This window comes from Castanea sativa, chromosome 3 (genome assembly GCF_040712315.1).
Source record: "Castanea sativa cultivar Marrone di Chiusa Pesio chromosome 3, ASM4071231v1".
In the NCBI taxonomy this organism is placed as follows: domain Eukaryota; kingdom Viridiplantae; phylum Streptophyta; class Magnoliopsida; order Fagales; family Fagaceae; genus Castanea; species Castanea sativa.
This window is the reverse complement of record NC_134015.1, coordinates 41,557,870-41,574,267: the sequence shown is the minus strand read 5'-3', so window position 1 is coordinate 41,574,267 and position 16,398 is coordinate 41,557,870. Positions and strand designations below refer to the sequence as shown.

At 35.4% G+C, this 16,398-nt stretch overlaps 2 protein-coding genes across 4 annotated transcripts; one reads left to right on the top strand and one right to left on the bottom strand.

The window, feature by feature from the left end:
* Window positions 1-1,610: 1,610 nt before the first annotated feature.
* Window positions 1,611-6,104, top strand: LOC142629291 (cyclin-dependent kinase G-2). 3 transcript variants are annotated; one of them, XM_075803251.1, is made up of 7 exons: window positions 1,611-2,130; window positions 2,772-4,144; window positions 4,689-4,824; window positions 4,928-5,016; window positions 5,199-5,310; window positions 5,396-5,502; window positions 5,600-6,104. In XM_075803251.1, exons 2-7 carry the CDS (start codon window positions 2,799-2,801, stop codon window positions 5,697-5,699), a joined length of 1,890 nt encoding a protein of 629 aa, XP_075659366.1. In that variant the 5' UTR covers window positions 1,611-2,130; window positions 2,772-2,798; the 3' UTR covers window positions 5,700-6,104. The 3 variants fall into 3 exon arrangements, 2 of the variants coding, with proteins under 2 accessions (XP_075659366.1, XP_075659365.1); XR_012843029.1 differs by adding an exon at window positions 5,096-5,118 and having other exon boundaries at window positions 1,805-4,144; XM_075803250.1 differs by having other exon boundaries at window positions 1,806-4,144.
* A 3,571-nt stretch (window positions 6,105-9,675) lies between these two features.
* LOC142629292 (uncharacterized) lies at window positions 9,676-14,642 on the bottom strand. Its single transcript, XM_075803252.1, has 4 exons — window positions 14,017-14,642; window positions 12,950-13,381; window positions 12,463-12,766; window positions 9,676-10,955 (listed from the first exon to the last, which is right to left on the bottom strand). The coding sequence occupies exons 1-4, from the start codon at window positions 14,473-14,475 to the stop codon at window positions 10,810-10,812; spliced, it is 1,341 nt and encodes a 446-aa protein (XP_075659367.1). The 5' UTR covers window positions 14,476-14,642; the 3' UTR covers window positions 9,676-10,809.
* Window positions 14,643-16,398: the final 1,756 nt, after the last annotated feature.

The following is a 16,398-nucleotide window of genomic DNA, read 5'->3' as shown; positions in this document are numbered from 1 at the left end:
AGCATTTCAAAAATAACAAATATGCTATATCTTTTCGTTGACTTGATCTCTATTCTTATCAATAAGTGATAATGTTTCTAATGTGACGTTGACATGTAAGTGAAATCCCTATTTTGCCATTGAATGATTAGTTTGAGGTGATTCACAAAAAAATGAGCCAACTCACAGGAAAATTTTAAAATTTTATTGCATGTATTGTGTTTATCATAAAACTTAAGGTGAATTGTCATTTTTACAAAATTTTGGGGGCAGTATTGGTTTTGTCAGTGTAATTAGAGTATAATTAGAAAAGGGAAAATTCAAAATTGCATTGAGCTCTCCCGAGTTTTTTCGGTATTACACTCAACTCATGTAAACTATTTACACTAATCACTCTTGGATAATTGAAAATGGGTTAAAAAAATATTGAATCTTGTATGTTACTCTCCACTTAAACTACCCATCCACATCCCTCAAGTGAGAAATTACGAATTTTTTTTTTTTAATTCTAAGTTTAATTTTTTTAGAATTGTAAGTGTCTTTTTCCAATCATCCAGGGAGGTGAGTTTCTTATACTAAGTGCTGGTTTGGATCCAGCTTATAAGTGCGCGTCTGCGTTTTGTTTTTTTTTTTTTTTTCTTCTGCTGCGGGGGGACAAGCGTGCAGTGCGCGTACTGTGCGTGCACTGTTCATGTACGTTTTTAGCAATTTTTTATTAAAAATGGGTCCCGCAGTACTATTTACACATTTAAAAATTATTTTGCTACAGTGTTTTCAGTTTTCAGTTTTCAGCAATAAGTTCTATCCAAACGGACCCTAAATCAGAGTCAAGACAAGTGTAATAATAATAAAAAATCTTAGACAAGAGTTGGCCAATGCAATTTTTTCTAATTAACTATGTTTGGTTTGATAGAAATTGATTTCTATATTATTATTTTTTTGCTGCATTTATGGGTGTTTAGGGTGATGGAAATGTTGTTCAACTAAAAATTATTTTATAGTTAACCATAAAATAAATGCACTTATGGTGAAAACTAGTTTACGTTTTCATTTTTTGTAAACCATTTTTATATCCTACCAAAAACTTATCAATCGAACCCTAACCCTCCACTATCTCCCACCTAGCCACAACCCTCCACTAACATCCATTGCCACTAATGGCCGATAGTTGTGCCAAGATCCTTGATCATGATTTTTTTAATCTAAAATGTTTCGTTTTTAATAAAGTAAAAGAAATTGTAATGGATGTACAAGGAAGAAAGAAGACATCAATGAATGAATTAGGGAAATGAGCCAAATGGACATTCAGGATTTGTTTGGGAATTGAGCCAAAAAGAAATTGTTGAAACTAAACTTTTTTTGCTGAAAATACTGTAGAGTGTAATAAATGTAAAAATTAACTGAAATAGAACAATGTGACTTATAAAAAGTATCAAAAAGTGCATTGAGGTCTATAAATAGTAACAAAAATAAATTTAATAAAATAAACTAATTTTTTAATTTAAAGCCATGCACACTATCAGTCAATCGAAAAAGAAGAAGGATAAGGGGGTAAAATAGGTAAAGCCACGTAGCATGATGATTGATGGGAGGGGTTAAGGTCGGTGGTGCGTGGAAGCCCAATGATAGTTGGAAATCACCCAAAGAGCCTAATCATATATTGAGGCAAAACCCCCCCAGAGACCATACCCACCCAATTGCCACGCTCCAAGTCCTCATCAAAGATAGTTAGTTATATGAATTCAACCCCCATATATTATATTATTATTATTATTAAAATTAATTAGAGACAAATAAAAATCGAGAGCCGCCCACACCCATCGAGAGAACCCAAAGCCCATAATCACTCTTTCTCTCTCTCTCTCTCTCTCTCTCGCTCTCTGCGTTTACCTTTATCCTTTACCTTGCCTTTTCTCGATTTAGGGCTTTCTCTCTCTACCTATAAACCACCTCCACTCGCCGCCTCTCTCTCTCTCTCTCATCGCTTAGCTGAAAATCTCAATCTCTGCCTACAAAACCCTTTTTGTCTTCTCGCATGATAGACCGACGATTTTTCCTTATTTTTTAGGGTTTCGCTCCTCGATTTCTAGGGTTTTGATTCTCAGCCCTACTTCTCTAATCCGACTGAATTTCGAGCTGAATACATCCAAGGTCTGCAAGTATTTCCTTTTTCTTTCACTGATTTAATTGTATCGTGTTTTTTTTTTCTCCTATTGTTTTTTTGGATCTCGCTTTGTTTCGATTTAGGGTTAAGCCTTTGAATTTCTTTTTGTGCTTTTTTTTTTGTTTGAAAAAAGGGTTTGGGGTTAGGGTTTATTGTTTTGAAAAAAATTAAAAAAAAATTGTTTGGAGTTAGAATTTGAGATATATATATATATATACATATATATACAAAAAAGAAAAGAAAAAAATATATGGCGGCTGGGAGGCATGGGGGTTATCGCGAGAATGAGTTCAGGGACCGCGAGTCCAACTTTGAATTGTCGAGGAGGGATTTTGCTAATGGCAAGGAAGATTATGATCGGGTTAGGAATAGTAATGGTAGTCGTGAATATGAAAGGGGTCGAGGTCGGGGGGATATAAGAGACAAGGGTAGGGTTAGGCAGAAGGATATTAAGGAGAGGGAAGTGGTGAATGGTGGGTATCGATCAGCTTCGAGTAAGAGTGATTCGGGCAGTAGTGGTGGTGGTATTGGAGGGCCCAGGCGATGTGGGCTTGCGGCTAGGACTGTTGATAGGGAACCAGGTGAGTTGTCAAGTGAGTCTGATGATGCTATTGAATCCGAATCGCAGGTTAAGGATGCCAGTGTTTCGAAACTGATGGAGAATGGGGGTCAGTCTCCACCTCCGCAGAGGAAGAGGAAGTTTTCACCTATAATTTGGGATAGAGATGAGAAGGAGGTCAATAATTTGTCAAGAAGTAGGGCGTCCACGACAGTGGCAGCAGCCCTTCCTCCTCCCCCGCCATTGCCTAAGGCATACCGTCAGTCACCTAATGTTGTTCCAGATGGTGGAGTACAAATTTCTCCTGTTAAGAGTACTAAAGATGAAAGTGTGGAGCGATCTTCATCGTCATTTGAACCTCCTTTGGCACCTGGATCAGGGGGGCGTGCTTTGTCCGAGTCTCCAGTAGAATTGTCTCCTGGGTCGCCTAAGCAGCGGTGGGGTAATGATCTCGAAGCAGAGCAAATAGAAGATGATGATTATGTTCCAACCCGGAACATTTCGTCTTCAAGATGGGCAGCTGGGAATAACTCTCCGGTTGATGAAGGTGAAATTGTAGATGATGAGGAAATGCCTAGAAGGAGAAGGAAATTGCCTCCGTCGGAATCACTGGAGTCTGGCGTACAGAACAAGTTGTTGAGTCCAGAGCTTGGGGAGCTCAGGAGAGAAGGCTCTGAAAGATCTAGAGCTAAATCATCTGAATCTGATGAGCTAGTTGCCCGTGCTAGGTCTTTGAGTGGGGATGATTACACTGGTAATAATTTAGACAAGGATGACTACATGGAGATTGACGAGGAACGTAATAAAAATTATAGTAGTGTTAGCCAGTCAGATACAGATTCTGGGGATGACGATGATTCTCGAGGGACACCTGAACCCTCGCCTTCAGCCCTTCCCCAAAGAAGCTTAAACATGCTTCAGGGTTGTAGAAGTGTTGATGAGTTTGAGAGACTAAACAGAATAGATGAAGGCACCTATGGTGTTGTATATAGAGCTAGAGATAAGAAGACTGGGGAAATTGTGGCATTGAAGAAAGTAAAAATGGAGAAGGAAAAAGAAGGTTTTCCAATGACATCTCTGAGAGAAATAAACATTCTCCTCTCTCTTCATAACCCATCAATTGTAGATGTTAAAGAGGTGGTGGTGGGGAGTAGCCTTGATAGCATTTTTATGGTGATGGAGTACATGGAACATGATCTCAAAGGGCTCATGGAAACAATGAAGCAGCCGTTTAGTCAGAGTGAAGTGAAATGCCTAATGCTCCAGCTTTTGGAGGGTGTTAAGTATCTTCATGATAACTGGGTGCTTCATAGGGATTTGAAAACATCAAATCTGCTTTTGAATAATCGGGGTGACTTGAAGATTTGTGATTTTGGGTTGGCACGACAATATGGGAGTCCATTGAAACCATATACTCATTTGGTGGTTACCCTTTGGTACAGGTGAGCTGTACTAGCATTTCCTTTTGCATAGAAAATGATTATGTTCTTGTTATATTTTATTATATTTTGTATTGTTACATTATAATTTCTTTACCTTCATGTAATACATCCTTCAGTGCTTGGTATTCATTGTCCTCTGCATTTGTTTGTAGGAGCCAAAATGTTAATTGTATCCTACCAAAAAATGATAATTCAACTCAAATTAATTCATTCCTGATGGAGCTTGTTAATGGTGTAATTATTGCTTTTGTGGTTAATTTGTCGATTATTTAATATATTAATATTTTGGTGTACTCATGGGGGGAAAGCTCCGAGGCAGAAGTTTTGTTAGTACTGTTGGTGTTTTTTACCCCTAAAAAAAAGTGCATGTAAATCATGTCAGGCGTAACTGGTCATATCTGTATAGGTTGTGTTTTGGTGTTAAATGGCTCTGTTTCATTTATATGTTATTATTTTTCTTAATCTTTCTCTCCCCATCCATCCATCTGTTATTTCATCATTGGCATAAAGTTGTAGTTTAAATATTCCTCTGTTTATTTGGCAGGGCACCTGAACTTCTGTTGGGAGCAAAACTATATTCCACAGCAATTGACATGTGGTCGCTGGGTTGCATCATGGCTGAATTACTATCAAAGGAACCATTGTTCAATGGGAAGACTGAATTTGATCAACTTGACAAGGTAAATTAGCCTAGGTGGTTTTTGGTTGTGCTTGATTACTTCTACCCTTATCTATTAGGCTTTTGTCACGACTCTATTGCTGATGCATTTTAAATGGTGCCAGATTTTTAGGATTCTAGGCACACCAAATGAGACAATTTGGCCTGGGTTTTCCAAGCTGCCTGGGGTCAAGGTCAACTTTGTTAAGCATCAGTAAGTATTAATATTCGAAATCTATTTTCTACCATTTACTGTGATTATGGTGTTCTTATTTTTGTCGCTGTTTTCCCAGGCTTCCAGCTTTTGGTGGTTCTGGTCTGGCTATCTGGCCTCCTTTGGTGACCCTTTTCAACAGTTTTGAATGTTTGTATTAATCATAGACATGTTCCTTTCAGGTATAATCTATTGCGGAAGAAATTCCCAGCTACATCATTCACTGGATCGCCAGTTCTTTCCGATTCTGGATTTGACTTGTTAAACAAACTTTTAACTTATGACCCAGAGAAGGTAAATTACCAATGAACTTTCAAATCCCTTGACTAAAGTTATTGTCATCAGCGTTGACATTTAAGTACTGTTGTGATACTTGCAGCGGATTACAGCTGAAGCTGCGCTTAATCATGAATGGTTTCGTGAAGTTCCTCTACCCAAGTCCAAAGAGTTTATGCCAACTTTTCCTGCTCAACATGCTCAAGACAGGTTCATGGCCCCATAACCCGTTTGTTTGAAGTCTGATTGCATTTTTTAAAATCATGATATATGTATAATTAATCCGTTTCTTTCTTGTTGTAACTAGGCGTACGCGTAGAATAATGAAGAGTCCCGATCCTTTAGAAGAGCAGCGTAGAAAGGAGTTGCAGCAAGGGCATTTAGGGACTGGTGGTGTGCTTGGCTAAAAGCAACGGATCTCTAAAGTGGCCGTGATCTTCATACTTTTGTTTTGTACGACACTGACTAGTGACATGGTTGAGGTGAGAGATCTGCATTGAAATGAAGTTCCAAACACTGATTTGTCAGAAGATCAATCGTGCTGTTTTTTTAGCAGGCACTATTCAGTGATTTGGGTGGGAACTATTTTTTGCCTCTCCTTGTCAACCGGATTCATTGCAGGTTAACTTTGTTCTCCAGCTTTGGTCAACATAGCTTGCATTGCCAGGTGTGGCATGGATGCCTTTTTTCTAGTTAAAAAAAAAAAAAGTTTCAGCTGAAACTTGTGTATGTAACATATTCTCTTTGGCACATTGTAAACAGTTCCCTTTAACTTTGGATTTGAATATTAGAACAGTATGGATTTTCTATCAGCTATCTGTTCCATCCTTTTTTAATTATCACATTGTGTTTGCAAGAGACGGTTGGTTGGTGTGAAGTGGAGGGGATGCTCTTTGCTTTCCATTGACGAAGAAACTGACAGTAACCATAATACTTCAGAGGTAATTTATTCATTTGATGTCTATGGAATGTTTCCAGGGATCAGGATTGTGCTTTACATCCATGAGGGATAATGTTTATAATGTGGATGCTAGCATAGTAGCATACACTGATAGTTAGTGTGTGAGGGAAACTGACAGTAACCATAATACGCATAATGTTCAGATGCCATAGAGGATGTTTATGTTCTTTTGACCCTACCTGCATAAATGGTGGTGTGGTGGAATAGATGAATACTTCTCCTGGGAATATTTCTGTCCTTAAGATCCATGACTTTATTAACCAACCCACTGCAGAATATTTTCTAGGGTAGTAATATTGTTTTGTGCATGATTTGATTATTACCTACCTGTAAAACTTTTTTCTTTCTATTTTTTTTTGGGGGGGGGGGGGGGCAGGGGAGAGGGGTAATGTTTCTTGGTTCTCAATGCACTGCTGCTTTCATAAAAGGCTCATACTCAATAGGTTTAATGGCTCCACATAATGGATTCGGTTCCTGAGATTGAGGTTTCAGACTTACTCTTAGGAGATCCACCCATGGCATTGTATAAAATGATTGCATTGAATCTTGTTTTACAAGGAATGATTATTGGAGGATTTGGATTATAAGAGGGCATGATGCCACTTATTTAAGTGTGGAGATATGAAACTTTTATTTGTTAGTTATATATGTTAATTACTAATAACTTTCTAATTGAGAGCTGCAATCCCCCCCCCCCCCCCCCCTTTCTCCCTGAATGCCACGTCTGATGTGTCAAACTGAGCATAGTTGAAGGTGCCTATAATTCTAAATGCTCTTTCATTTATTTAGGTTCAGGGCATTATGGGTCATTCTTTAATATAACAGCATAAGGCAACTAAATTATGAAGTATGTGTTCGAGAGCTTTAAAATAATCAATAGAATGCTTGTATACGCTAGCAATCAGCTCTTTTAACATTAGTCACTATGTTCTTTTAGGTGTGATTTTGTATTTGAAATTATTGATGCTGACTACTTGTGCCTTTTCGCTGGCATGGGAGTGATGATTAGCTCTATTCTTTGCTATCCTATTTTGCTTCAGTCTATGTTGTGAAACTCAACTTTCATTATGCAAGAGTTTAAAGGCCTAAAGCAAAATCATAAATGTTCAGTTTCAAGGTTCTGATAAGGGGAATCATTTTGTAATTAGGTGTCTTTAATATTGCTTGTTCTTTAATGTTCAGTTTCCCGTTGCTGCTATGATGTTTCATAATGTAATTTACTGCTCATGTCTCCTAAGCATAGTTTTATGCTCAATAGTATTGATACCTCCTTAAGAAGGCATGGAACTGAACAGAGTATTAGCTTTGTCCTATCCATTGTTACTCTTTGTACTAATGATGTGAGAAGATTCAAGATTTAACTAGTTCCAGAGTTTTTTATGACATTTGTCTGCGAATGTCACTGCAGTATCAAAGCAAGCAGGTTGAGGAGGTTTTCTGGGATTTATAGAACTTCAATTAGTTGTCCCTTCTGGCTCGCTGGAGGTACAATACAAACCTTTGTTATGTGTTTGGTTACAATTACTTTATACTAGTATCATAAATTTGTTTATGGTGTTAATTGTGCCTTTTGACTGCACATTGTTAGAAGTTCACATTCTGGTCATGTGGTGAACTATGGCCTACTCATGTAGTTTCATTTGACTCAAGTACTTGAATAAAGGACATCAAATCAAAACAAGGAGAGAGATTCTGTTCAGAATTCAATGCAAAACATAACATGGTCTTTTTCTTTGCTTGTATTTTAATTTTAATTCTATTTTTTGATAAATGAATCATAACATGTGGGGACCAGTACTGCAGTCTGTGTAGGCATACCGTCTCATCAAGTTCCCAATGAATAGCTGTTGGCACCAATTAGTTGCTCTCTCTCTTATTTTGCCTGTTTAGTCGTATATTTGAATATGGGGAAAAAAGATGCTACGTCTTTACCTGGTATAATATTATCTTTACATATATGTGCAAATTATTGAAAATTCATCAATGTGTTGTAATAGTTGATACATGGGCATGAATACTAGGAATGATATAGATTTATTTTTGAAATTCCTGGTATATCTTAGAATTTCAAATGTGTAACAAGTGGTGCTGGTACATAAAGCAGGAGATTATAGAATCAATTCCTTTACTTGAGCTATGGTTTGGCGTTTGGGTTCACGTGATTTACTCATACTAATTCTGAAGCACAGTTATTTCTGCTTTGTCAGAATTGCTGTTGGTCATCTTACTGGGAGTTGCCAAATTATATTATTATTTGTTAGAAGCCTATGCAATTCTCATCTTGTGCATAGTTGTTGATACTCGATATTTTTTTTGTTCTGCCAGTGGGTGGCTGTAACTTATTTTCGTCAGTTTTTTATGTTAGACATTTAGATCATGTTTGTTACTTTGTAGATAGGTTTCCAGTTGATATCTTTATATAGTTGCTCATGTGGTATGATTGTAATATAGGCACTGCTGGAACAGTGGGCTGCCTGGAGATGGGAAAACTATGAAAGTGTCCACTTTCCATGCTAAACCATAATGGAGATTCAGTAGGTGTAAGCAGTATAGAAAAATTAATATTTTTGTCATGTGCATTGTAATAGTTGTGTCCAATGAGGTTAAAGCTATATATTCACCAGGAAAATTTGCACCTTTTGCAACTCATTTTGTATTCACATTTAGTGGAGTCTTGTTGTGGTTGCTCCTATCAGCCTGTCAGATTGGTTGGTGATGCTACCACAGTCGTGTAACGACCTGAATTGTTGACATCAAGAATCTAGTTCTGGTGACTGGATGGTTATTGGTTAGCTGAGGTGATTGTTACTAACCTTTGCTTTCTCTGTTGGGCCAATTAAATGTCGTAATGTACTAATTCAGGATGGGGCTCGGGCTGAGAATGCTTCTAACATGGTACCCCCAAGTTAAAAAAAGCTTTGACCTCTCAGAGTTTATGTTATATTGAATTTATCAATGGAATTGCTGACACATCTATATTTTAGATGATGTTGAGAGTGAAAAGGACCTGACAGCTTGGGGAGCTCCTTTGTAAGTCAATGATGCGTAATATTCATGGTTGTGTATTTGATTTTATTAGTAGTGACCTGCCGCACTTCTTTTGTTATTGTCACAATGTGACCAAATATAGATAACAGGACTTTGGACTCTGGTGGGTTCAGGCAATGTAGCTATATTTGCTTGATCTACTTCCTTGATATTTGGCTGGTCTTTCTAAATAATCTTTTCAATGAATTATCCATAATTTTTGTGGCAAGAGTGTAACAAGTCTCCTTCCTTCTCTGAATAATGGGCGCTTTGGTCTCTTGGCTTTTTAGAAAATGCTTCAGGCTTGTCAAACTGTAAATCATATACACCAAGTACTAACCAGGTTACGTTCAATGAGAACATCAATTGAATTAATGTAATTATTCTTTTTTGAAGTAGTGTTTGTGCTTCTAACCGGACTATTTCACTCTTCATTCACAAGATATTCTGAAAAACCGATGGACCGAAGGTACGAAGGATGGAATTTAGGACCTCCAAATTTAGGTTAGGTTCTTCAAGGCCATTAAATTTATCACGAATATTCCCAAAGGAACATTCCAGAAGACTGTTTGATATTAAGTAACACGTTGTGTTGTGTCCTCTTTGAAGATGTTACTTGGTTGATGTCAAGTTGCCCCATTCTTCTTGTTACTTCGCAATTATATTGTCTCTAGCAAGGAGATTGTAGAACCGTTCCATGACTATTCTTTCGAATATAAATTCAAATGTGCCTTTTAAATATAGATTATAATGTAATGTTTAACAGTATCTGATGGTCTAAAATTTTTAAGATTTTTAGTAGTGGAAAAAGGGAGAAAGGACATTAAAAAAGCTTTTGTTAAGAGCTTTGTAGTTTAATTGATTAATTTGACACAAAATAAATAGACATCCAAGTTCAGATCTTTCTTCACCTAACTATTAAATAATTATACAGAATTTTGAGTTATTAAGTAATAGTGATGGGTTATTATTGGTAGGGGGAAATGTAAAGTAGATTTAAATTAGAATTAATAACAATTTACCTTCTATGATTTGTTGTAAAAATATTGTGAATATAACATTTTTAAATAATAATAATTTGATTCGTGATAAACTTTTTTGACACTTAATAATAATAATAATAATAATAAAAGAGAAATACTTCACTAAATTTAATAAAAAAATAATACATGAATCAAATCGAAGATGGGAATATAAGTCCTACAAAAAAAAAAAAAAACCCTCCCAAAAGCATATATTAATTTTATAGCTCGTAGTAACTTACTATGCGTGGCACCATGTTGCAATATAGAGTACCATGGAGGCATGGACATTGCAATAGCTGCGTCTGATGTATGTGAAGAGAGAGCGACAAAAGTTGGAAGAGGTACTTTTTTTTAATCGACTTTCTGTATGTGGTTGACCAGGTAAAGGAATCATCTGAAAGTGAGAATGAATAATGTCTGCAGACTGCAAATGACATTGTTTTCCTGGTGCGTATGTCATGAAGAAAAAGATCTGTGAAGCAACCATAGCTTAATGGAAAATTGTCACTTCGAAGAAGTGAAAACTATGGTTTTCCCAAGCACCCAGGTAACCAAAGAGAGCTCAATAAAAAAGATTGTGTTGAGAAGAGCCCTATCAACTGTCCATCCAAATATTGTGATCCCTCCTGGATTGGTCTGCAAATACATTACTGCAGAGAAAGGACTAAGAATCAGTTTCCTATGTATAGTACAAATTAAAACAAGGTCAATACTCCAATATTGGGAAAAACAGTGTACCAATGTTGAGATAATATAGGAACATTTGAAAAAGCAATTACTACATTAAAGATCATGAATAGCAAGCTTGTTTTGATCTTAAAGATGCATAGAAGAAGAAGTCAGCTAACAAGCCCTCAATGTATTAATGTTTTCATTGTTAAGTTTAATACCCAATATATAGAAGCTAATTTTTGGAATCGATACACAAGAAAAGAAAGCATCACCACAGAGTACTACAATTAAAGAGTGTTACAATATATAGAAGCTATTTTTTTTTTGGGTTAACGTTCTCAATCTTTAGTGTTACAATTAAAGATTGAGAACGTTAACCAAAAAAAAAGAAAAGATTGAGAACCAAACTTGCCCTAGTGTCACTATTAGGCATTTGAGAGGCATAATATCAACGGATATATGAAAGGACTCCTTATAGAAACAAAGCATGCTGTTGAAAACATAACCAGTTGAAAGTTAAAACCTTCAAGGGAAATTCTGTGAATCATGGCATGGGTAAGAAGCATATTTATGCATTTAGAGGAGATAAGGAAAGTCAGAAATATAAATTGCACTAGAGATGAGAGTTGAATGGTTCAGATAGCTGCACCTACAGAAGTTATTTCATGGGTAATGATAACAATGGTAAATGGTAATACCTCACAAATGAATAACTTTTAGGTGTATCCTAGTTGGATAATCAGCATCCAATCAAAAGAGTAAAACAGCTATAACAAGAAGCAGATCATTTTCTCAAAAGGTCTCTCAAGAAAGAAAAAAATCACCTGAAGAAATCTTCATGTGATTCAATTGAAAAAGATGTCAGGATAAGCCATAATCTTCTACATGCAGCTAAGAAGAGATCAATGATTATAAGTAATCAAATATGGTTTTGTTATCATTTCAGGAACCTCATTTTCTAGATAAATATTGAAACCACCATAATAATCTCTTAATTCAAACTGAAAAATCTGCCTAAAATCTATGCTTTCATGTACTGAACTATTGTGCACATCAACAAGAAATAGAGCATGATTCAACATATCTAAAACAGAATATCGACACAAAACTTCAATCAATATTCATTTAAAATTGATGTAAAAATGAAATCAATGGGCAGGAGCCTATGTGCACTTAACCTGACAGTAAATTCTAGAAAGTGATCTGCATCCACATTCATTTACTCATTAATGTGTTTCTTTATATGCTTGGTCATTTTCTAGCAGCTATTTTATTTTATTTTTGACAGCAAAAAAATGGACATTTGCTAGCAGTTATTTATTGGAACTGACTTCGTAATAGTTATTACTGAGCGCATGAGATGACAAATTGCATTATGTATTACTCTAACTTAAGTATGATTTCTTGATCTTTGACCGATTAAAAGAAAATCTACAGAAACAGGAATCAGATGTAATATGGAAACAAGATATGTGAATTTCATACCAAAGGCTTCTCTCTTGTGATATGAGGACATATAAGAGGCCAACTGAGAATTAGTGGGAATTGCAACATAATCCAATGACTCCAAATCACTTTCAGAGTAATTTATATCTATGTTCAAAAAATTTTCAGGCTCCATGTTCCCAACATTATTTGAAACTCTATGTTGGGATGAATCTGCTGAACCGCATGTCACTAAAGCATGCCATCTACTTGCAAGTGATGTAATGGCTTGAGCTCTATGGGAAATTTTTGTGGCTGCATGCAAGCAAAGAATAATCCCAACGACCTGAACAATAGTGGACACCTGAAAAGTTGAAAGAGAAAATATGCAATGAAAATTAAAGCTTGAATGTATGTAGCAGCTAAATTCTAATAGAAAGCATACAACAAAATGGGAGAAAATGCTAGGGATCCAATGTGAACTCAGAAACCGCAGATGCCAGTTAACATATAAAATTTTTATGTGTGGAAAATGCAAAAAACTTACTGCAAAATCACCACCATTTATTAAAGTAATTGTTCCACTATATCCCGTGGTCTGCAGTAGGGTCAGAAATTGGCTAGCTGTGACAACCAAGAACTCTAGAAGAAGATAGATTCGGAATCTATGGCTTATCTTAGAGAGATAATACCGCAGACGAATGTGCTCCTCAATATATACGAAGACATCAGATTCTCTTTCCAAAAGCTTCCCATAATCATTTAAGTGGATAACTTGCAGATTACAGACCAAGTGAAACAATACGCTTGCTGATAGAGAGATTATACTCACATAAGTCCAGGATAAAATCAGAGCCAATAAAATAGCAACTGACAGCCACCACGACTCATTGCGTACATATGAAATGCGGATGACTTCACGTACAGTCTTCAGAATGATGCATGGTAGTGCCCAAAAAATGAGCAACCTTAAAGAACCCTATGAAAATAAATTAATCAAACAAATAATCTTAGTACAACATAATTTAGAATCCAATGACTACTACATATTTGAGCACTGGAAAGTACTTGCAACGATTGAGAAGATAAAAGCATTTCTTATTCAGTGTAGTGAATTTAGAGGACTAGAGAAGGAAAGGAATGTGCTTAAAAAGGTATGACATTGGTATATAATTAATAACTAGAGATGAGCTCATGTGCTATGCTTTTCTCTTGAAGATTTTGGTAAGCACATTATGTTCATACTATAAATGTCATTGCCTTTCATACGGTCTTATCAAAATTGGGAACAGACAAAAAGAAAAACTTAAATTAGTATTCGGACTCATTAGTATGAAACACAATTTAGGATCACATAGATCCATCCAATCATACACATTCACCAAATCTTAACTGGGGTTGATCATGGGATACCAAAACTACATGGATAATCAAAGTGGATTCCATATTCATAAATTTAAAGCACAAGTTTTACTTAACATCCATATCATATACTTAACAAACTTTCACTGTTTCTTAAAGTAAATGCAAAAAATACCAACATAGCAAAGCATATCAGACAACCAAAAGCAATACACACAGACTAATAATCCAAAGTATATAAGAAATGCTCACCCAAATCTGTTTAACATAATCGTCATGAAGCTGTGCCATTTTACCATTAAACCTGTCAACGAAGAGGAACCTCCTGATCCCATACTTGCGGAGATTGTGTGAAAGGCAGAGCAAAGAAACAGCAGCGAGGCAAGCCTGTGAGGCAACGATGTCTAGCTCGAAATTCGTTATCTGATACAACTCACAGCCAGAGCATTTTGATTGCTCCAACAACACAACTGGGAGTACCACACCGATAAGCAAGAAGGCAATCCAAGACACAGCTATGCTCAACCAAGTAGACTGGTTGAAACCAAGTAAAGTGAGAAAAGTTTCCAACTTTTCCAGTGTTTGGTCCAACTGGGTCTCTTCGGTTTGCTCATGTTGTGGTACTTGGTGATTGTGGTTATGGTTTTGAATTGAAATAAGAAGTGGGGTCTGAGTAGGAGACTCCTCTGTGTTTATATGAAGATCAGCCATGAGTTTGCTTTATTTGAGATTGGTCAAATAAAACTGAAACTGGTCGTTTTGGGAGAGAGATGGTGGAGACCCAGTTGATATTTTTGGAGGTAGTGTCTCGATTCGAAAGTATTTAAGGATCAAGCTCGTTGATCTGTCAGTCACCTTTTTGTTCCCTTAGCCTGTCCTTGAGTAAGTAAAGCAAATCTCTCTGATCAAGCAAACAAAATATGATAATGTGTGTCTAGCAAATTATTGGAATAGTTTGAAACTTAACATTTTGGGTGAATCATAGCCGTTTGATCATGGATGATTATAAATTTATTATCTTTTTCTTTCTCTATCATTGACTGCCTGAATTGCGTAGCCAATAAGCTTAGTGTGCCTCTATGAGATTACTTCTAGGGGGGTTACCTTACTTTCAAAAAGTTAACTCATTTGAATGAGTGGTAATGTAGGATAAATTAAGCTATTTATAATTTTAAATGGATTAGGACATAACTCTTGATAAATTTTTTTAGGTGTTTTTCTTTTTCATATAATTTTTTAGGTGATGATAAAAGCACAAAAAGATAATTACTATCTTTCTCAAAGGTCTATTAAGTTACTAAGTATTTTAAATCACGAGAGTTGTAGATTCTTGAAGATTTAAACTCACAAATTGTTTCTAAAAAAAAAAAAACTCATATTGAAATTATTGGGAGTTAATATTTTTGTCATTTGGTATATATAGAAATTGAATTTCTATCATATTATAGTAAATACTATATCTAAAAATCTAAATTTTAGAACTCCTTTTCTTCTCTCCTTGTGTGTGTTTGTTTAAAAAAATTAAAATAGCCCTATACAAATTATTTTAGTAACTAAATAATTATTAATTTGAAAACTATAGATAATTTTTAGAAGACAAAAATCCCCTTAGACATTACTCAACATCTTATTTGAGTGAAAAAAAGTATTTTTGTATTAGAATGAACTCTGTAAAGTTAGTTATTTTTTTAATAGAAAAAGTGAAAATTTTAATTTAAATATTCCATTAGTAATCATTTCGGGAACACTCAGATGGTTTATTCAATGGACTTAAAGGATGTGCTGTATATGTAGAGGTTTCAAATTTCATATACCACACTATTAATCTATGAGGTAGGCAAAAAATGGAATAGTCTTACAACAAATTGGGACATTGCTTATATATGCGTATGTGTGTACACACATGCATACACACGCACACATATATATCATATAAATAATTCTCACAAATACAAGATTTGTAGTAATTGATATTTTCTACCTAATATGTGGAAGTTAGGATTCTTGCGTTTTATGGGAATTGAGCTATTCATAGAAATTGTAATTCTCAAAATTTTTGTCAATGAACTATCAAATTTTCATGAATTCTCAAAATATAACAATTCCCATCCTAAATTCTTGCATAACGAATTTGTCTTAAATGATAGTTATATTTAACTACGTTGTTAAATTGGTCAAGTAGGTACATAGTTGAATTTAATTATTAAGAACCGTAAGCACTAGTGGAAGGAGGAGTCCGGAGTGGGGGGGGGCCTAGCCCTTTGGCTTTAAAAAAATTTCATCCTCTCTCTCTCTCTCTCTCTCTCTCTCTCTCTCTCTCTATATATATATATATATAAATATAATTTATTGATTGGCCTCCTTGAATAAAAACTGTAAACATCGCCTTTGAATGTAAGGTACACTAAATTTTGCCTTTCATTAAGTTGATTTATGTGTGTATATATATAAATAATTTTTAAAAGATACTTAGATTCAACCATGCGGTTGTATTAATCAATGAGTTACATAGTTGGATTTAATTGAGAAATGTAAACACTAATGGAGGGAGTGGGCGGAGAGCCATAGTCCCCTAGCTTTTAAAAATTTTCCCTTCCCTCTTATAATTTTTTCTATATATATATATATATATAT